Consider the following 6,900-nt stretch of genomic DNA (forward strand, 5'->3'; position numbering starts at 1 on the left):
TATTATTATTATTAGAATTTACTGAGCATTATCTTTAACTTCAAGTATGCAGCATGCTAAATTTTACAGTATTTATAAAACCAGTATTTTTTTAGTTTTTTAAATGGGACGAAGAAAGTCGTGCGAAGAAGTTGCGTTGGTAAGACCAGGTGGACTTGGTATTTCCAATTGGCGTCAGTTGGCTCAGAAGTGAAACGGCTGACAGTTACAGCGCTAATAAAGAAGAATAAGGCTGATATTTTTCTTCAGCTTATAGTTTCAAATATAATTTTCGTGGCAAGTATCGCCCTAAAACCCAGTTAAATACTATAGTATGCATAAATAGATAAATTGATTTCCTAGCAACCTTTTTCAAGTAAGGGAAGGCTCTTGTGGATTTGCACTCGTTAACTTCCCTTATCCGCTTATGTTATTTAACATTTCAGTAGGCAGTTTATAAGATCTTTTTTAATAATGGCAATTCAAAAATATATAAAATACATACATACATATGTTGTACTTATTAGATACTATATTATCTACACANACGTGCGAAGAAGGTGCGTTGGAAAGACCAGGTGGACTTGGTATTTCCAATTGGCGTCAGTTGGCTCAGAAGTGAAACGGCTGACAGTTACAGCGCTAATAAAGAAGAATAAGACTTATATGTTTCTTCAGTTTAAGCTTTCAAATATAATTTGCGTGGCAAGTATCGCCTAAAAACCCTATTAAGTACTATAGTATGCATAAATAGATAAATTGATTTCCTAGCAACCTTTTTCATGTAACATTTCAGTAGGCAGTTTATAAGATCTTTTTTAATAATGGCAATTCAAAAATATATATAATACATACATACATATGTTGTACTTATTAGATACTATATTATCTACACATTGTAGTCAGTGCAAGTTCTGTCGCCAGAAACAAACTTATGATGCCACTAAACGTAATTCCCAAACTCCACTTAGAATATTTACTTCAACTATCAATATTCATATTCTTTCTAGCTTTCACATTCGGGTGAAAATGTATATAGTAAATGCACATACAGCAAATGCCTACATAATAAAATCCAATAGCTAATGTACAAAGCGTGTAGAAAAGCGCTTTAGATTGCGAAAGTCTTTTCGGTGCATAATATATGAACAATACAACGCATATGATGTTCTCCACTGAGCAAATTGCATAGTATAGCGCATACTTATACCTTGTGGGCGCCTCCTTAACTGGAATGTAAATAAATATGTAAATAAATCCTAATGCTATGCAAAAGAGAAAATTATGAAAAGCATTGATGCCGCAAAATTGCGGACGTTCCAAGATGTAAGTGACAAATCCCGTTATTACGGCGTGTTGAACGCAAGCAACTATCGTCCAGATTGGAAATAAAACTGCTATAAATGTGATGCAAAGTGTACGGGAAACTAAAATATAAACAAATTATTTTCTTATTTATTTATGTATGTATGTACTATATAAGAATTTTACCATTATTTTTTACTAACCTGATATACAAAAATGCCAACATAGATGAGGTGCCATTAGCCAATAACTTAATTTATTTTTGATTGTTTGGGCGGCACGTATGCAGCGATTGTAAGTGCCCAATGTCCAGGGTACATTCGCTAAATAGAGCAGCACACTCCATACTTGTGTATCTAATAAAGTAACATTGAACAATTTACAATTTGAAAACAAATAGCCACTAATAAAAAAAATCTATTTGTTGAATTAAATTTATAATAAATTATAATATTTAATAGTTAGTTACAGCCCTAGCTGCGAAGGCTATTGGCTCGTTCCCACGACAGTCGGGTCTACGGAACCGGAACGACCCAGATTTGTATTTGACCAAGGACTGTCACTCCAGCAACACTCCCCAAAAACTCTTTGGGGAACTTGTATGCTGCTACAACAACAACAACAACAACAACAGAGCTATTGGCTGTGTCGGTAATGTAAAAGTGTGGATTATATCTTAGCATCAATGGCTCTGATGTACATATGTAATTGTAGATAAAGTTGATATTCTGGCTCGAAGGAGTTTTGAGTAGATCGATTGGGTTGTGGTTGTTAATGCGCGGTAACGCTAAGAAAATAACTTTTATCAATTTTCTTTGCGTTAACTTAGAAATTACATAAGTCTTTCTAATTTACTTAGTCAAATAATGACTATTTTATGATTTTTATTTTTTCGCTCAAAGATAATACATAATATTGAGTTTTATTTGTTGACCTAAGAAGTGATTATTCAAAAACTCAAAAGCTATATCAGCATGATTTCCGTCACCCGAAACTCTAATAAAAGGAAAAAGTCCCCCAAGTTTCAAGTAAAAATTTCAGTAGGTTGCGTCTGTATTAGAGTCCGAACGAAGATAGACTTTTCGGCCAAAGCCGAATCCGAGCCGAACGTTCGGTTTTGATCTAATATCCGGCCGATTAGCGAAGCCCAAGCCGATGATTTACATTAAATTTAAGTAAATCGATTTTTTCAAAGAATAAGCTCCATCTTGCCTTTTTAAGTATACATAAAAGACAAAATACATAGAAACGTATGTAAGAAAATTCTGCAAAATTTCATTCAAATATTCAGCAAAAATATTATCGAACATTATTTTATATGGAGAAAGTGAGCGACAACTTCAAAAAAAAAAAATTCTAAAAATCAATGGCAAGTCCTAGCTACCTCAAACTTGCACTTTATTACAGGCTAACCTAATATTCGCGGCTTGCGTTTTGGTACGCATGCCGTCGAATTTGTTTTGTTGCGTCACCCGAAATTGACTTGCATGCGTTTGCATTTGATTTCATTGAGCGAAACGTCAAATCAAAATGTCACGCAGAACAAAAATTGGAAATTGAGTTAGCTTCATACGCACGCCGTTCAATTTCGGTTGATCTCATACAAGTTGCATGTGCATGAGAAATTTTTGACAATAAATTGGCGGCGTGCGTGAATATTAGGTTAGCCTGTGCTGTTATACAAAAATTGAATGGGCTAAAAAACTGCGTACTTAGCTTTTTCCTAAAGAGTGTAAATAAAAAGTGCTACATTTGGATGAAAATTTGCATAATTTTCTTTATTTTTGCATAAAGTTTAGAACTCTGATTTATACTGTAGGGAGTCCACTCCTTATTGAGTAATATCAAAAAAAAAAATACTCAGATAGATAAATAAATTACTTGGATTTAAGTAAGTTTACGCGAGAGGGAAAGTTAAAAGGTGCCTACAATTAGAAAATAGTCAGCTAAATATATTTCCCTTAACACAAGATTTGGTAACTATGATTAAACTATGTAACATATTTAGCGGACGTATGTAACTAAACTTTTTTTCCCAGTGTACTAATAAAAATCGAAAAAAATCGAATTTTCTTCGACCAGTAGGTCCCTTTTAAGTTTCCCTGTCACATAGTTAGTGTAGATACACACATATGTACATACCTGTTATTTGATTACTCTGTGTTAATATTATAGACATTAGGAGTATTTTCTGTGGAGCTGTTTCCATGAAGCATTCAAATAAACGAATCAACGCAACATCGCTTTCCTCTTTGGTAGTTAATTTGTAATACCTGCGGAAGATCATACATATTGATAAACGGGAACATATCGTTACCTTAATATAGAAAGGCGCTATCTCCTCACATCGTCGCTGAAATACAAAAAGCTGTAACCAAGTAAAAATCCAAATATTCCCTTTTTGATGATTACGATGCATTTCCTCGAATTATGTATAAGTGCCCACATCATTTTAAGCAATACAAAATTTTATTTCGTTACTACTTTTTTGTATTTCAGCGACTATTTATATGAGTTAGGGCCTTTCTTTATTAAGGTAACGATATGTATGTACATATAAATGTATGTGCATGAGTACTCAGTAAACATTTGGCTTGGATAAACATTTCAAAATTATTGAAAAACGACCCTGCAAACCATTTGTTCAGAGTATTCTGCATTGTAAAGAAATTTTAAAGAATTCGTTAAGATTTAATTCGATTTCTTGCCGAATTTTCTAAAATGAAATAAATTACGCACACTTCCATTCTTTTACGAAATTTCTGAAGAAAATCTGTGAAGCAACGAAAATAATGCTGCTATGTAAAGAATATCTTTCAGAATTTTTCCAGAATTTTCTTTATTTTTCGTACAGAAATTTCTTTACGAGTTCGTGTCAACCCCTTCATATATTTTTTTTTGAAAATTCGTAAAAAATCGTTACAGAAATGAGATACTCCTAACGATTTCCTTAAGATTTCGGGAACTTTGGTTTGCAGGGGAATCTCTTTTTCAAGTCAAACTTGCGATAACACAGTAGGGAAAATCTCAAGTTTTGAAATGACACAAAAAACGTCGAAAAACGTAGACACTTAATATTGGGTCGTAGATTATGGATCCGTTTACCGTTTTTCCAGATCAGGTAATTTTTCCCAAGATATTTTCACAATCGATGGAAAAATTAACAAGTTGGGAACGGTCAAATGAAAATATGCAATAATTTTTTTTTATAAAATAGGAGGAAGTGATGTTACTCATACGCCATATCGAACAATGCGTATGAATAACATTTTCCATGTTAAAGCGTATACAGCTCTCAAGAAAACGGTCAAGAAAAAAAATTGTAATTATTTTGTGTATGTAAATATGTGGTACTGCCCAAGGAAATAATGGAACGGGCATCACAAAAAAACTTTAGAAAACCGTAGAAGAAAGCGTAGCAAATCTTTAAGAACTGCATATTGCCTTAAGGCAATTTGACACAAGAAAATTTAGAGCTGGATACTAAGCTTACGGTTTAATTTTTTTTTCAATCGCAATGCGAATACTTGGAAAAATTAACTGATCTAGAAAAACGGTGTACAGATCCGTAATCTCCGACTCAAAGGCCCTTATTATGAGCTGCATTCGATTTTCGATCTTCGCTGGCTATCGAAGATCGAAGATCGAAAGTGGAATTCGTATTATGAGCTATGCAAGCGTGTCGAAATTTTCGTTGAGTGTCGAATTTTCTGTCGAACAGAATTTTGCTTTCGATGGTGTAGCGAAGTGTTAGAAAATTGTGAAAAATGTATGATTTTGTATATGTTTTCTTACATTTTGGCGGCTAGACATTAATTTTAAACAATTTTTATTAATTTCATGCAGTTCTAACATCTTGAATACTAAACACAAGCTCGAAAGGCTGGTTTTACTTGTGAAAGAAAATCCCAATACTCTGTTGGCACGATCTCTGAGAACAAAATCGTAGCGCTGTTGATAGTTTTAAAATATTTTAAATAGATTTGGCTCACAAACGCCTCTTTAGATGGTCGGAACTTTTTAATGAATCTGTAGACAAATTTCTTAAATATATTTTATATCAAAATATGGGTGGGCTTTCCAAAACGGAACCAATCGAAATTTCAGCGAAAGTATAAGGAATTTCGTCATGAAACTTGGTGAGGATGTTGGGGGAGGCCTCCTCAACATGAATTGTTCACTCTCACAATATAATTGCTAATAGTATTTTAGCAATTTGTTGTTAAATAATGTCCACTATCACCCCCTAATTTTTTTAAAATATGCCACTTATCACTTATATTTTGAGTTACATGTTATATTTTCAATGCTCACATGCGTATTTTATGCTTTTATTATATATAATTCACCAATTAATTAAGTAAAACGCGTTTATAAACTTGTGTTCACGTTTTACCACTTTTCACAAACAAACAGAAATAACAATGGCCGACAGTAAGAGCAAATATGTGCTGCCATACGTTTTAAAAGTAAATACGCCACTATTAAAGGATTTTATTAAAACGCGGCCAACACAAAAAAGAGTTGTGCGTAAAATGGTCATATCGCGCGATTTTATGTAAAACACCCAGTAACCATATATTAATATAGTTCCATATATATCGAAAATTTTTAATAAAAAATCGCGCGATTTTTTATTAAAAATTTTCGCCTGCGGCGCTTTATATTCTAAAAATCGGTACTTCCATAAATAATGAAAATTTTTAATTAAAAATCGCGCGATTTTTAATAAAAATTTTCGCCTGCGCCGCTTTATATTCTAAAAATCGATACTTCCATAAATAATGAAAATTTTTAATTAAAAATCGCGCGATTTTTTATTAAAAATTTTCGCCTGCGGCGCTTTATATTCTAAAAATCGATACTTCCATAAATAATGAAAATTTTTAATTAAAAATCGCGCGATTTTTTATTAAAAATTTTCGCCTGCGGCGCTTTATATTCTAAAACTCGATACTTCGATGAATAATGAACATTTTTAATAAAACATCGCATTTTATTATAAAATCGATACTTCGATAAATTATGCAACTTTTTAATCAAAAATCGACCAATAAATAATTAAATTTTTTTATTAAATATCGCGCGATCATTATCTGCATTTCTTATTGCTTCCGTTTTGTGTTTTTGAGGCATTTTTTCATATGTATGGCAGCACTGACATTTCATTCAATTGGTGTACAAAGCAAAAGGTGAGGTTAAATTCGGTATTTTTTGTAACTTTAAATGCGAATTACTTTAAAACTATAAGCCTCCGGAGGGTGGGGTCTTCAGATTTAGAATCTGAAAAAGCTCCTCTATACTCCCTAATATTTTTTTTTTTTCAAAGCCTGGATCCGTTTTGGAAAATTTTCCCCAAAATATATTCGAAAGACTAATAAACTTAAACTCTCTTAAACATTTGCTACTCCTGGCCAGTTTACTAAGCTCTCATCCTCTGACGAATCGTTGAACCAGAACTCGTTGTACTCATTTTACCACGTTTTTATAAACTTGCTTTCTTTTTTACTTCATTTTAATTAGAACAAATTTACATAAATATGTATAAGCACACTATTTAGTTTGCTCGATTTGTAAACAAAGCTTCTCAGCGGTGAAAAATATACTATTGTGAAC

The 6,900-nt window shown here is 32.6% G+C and overlaps 1 protein-coding gene across 2 annotated transcripts in view; it reads right to left on the bottom strand.

Moving 5' to 3' along the window:
- Nucleotides 1-782: 782 nt before the first annotated feature.
- LOC108373676 (XK-related protein 4-like) overlaps nucleotides 783-6,900 on the bottom strand; it is a 16,546-nt gene continuing 10,428 nt past the window's right edge. Inside the window, exons 3-5 of one of the 2 annotated variants that reach the window (XM_017629601.1) lie at nucleotides 3,427-3,557; nucleotides 1,488-1,640; nucleotides 783-1,406 (exon numbers count right to left, since the gene is read on the bottom strand). In XM_017629601.1, the coding sequence (XP_017485090.1) occupies nucleotides 961-1,406; nucleotides 1,488-1,640; nucleotides 3,427-3,557 (730 nt within the window). In that variant the 3' untranslated portion in view covers nucleotides 783-960. The remainder of the gene's footprint in view (nucleotides 1,407-1,487; nucleotides 1,641-3,426; nucleotides 3,558-6,900) is intronic. The other variant, XM_017629602.1, reaches the window with a different exon arrangement.

This window comes from Rhagoletis zephyria, unplaced genomic scaffold (genome assembly GCF_001687245.7).
Source record: "Rhagoletis zephyria isolate East Lansing unplaced genomic scaffold, Rhagoletis_zephyria_1.1 Rzeph_scaffold_06940, whole genome shotgun sequence".
Lineage (NCBI taxonomy): Eukaryota > Metazoa > Arthropoda > Insecta > Diptera > Tephritidae > Rhagoletis > Rhagoletis zephyria.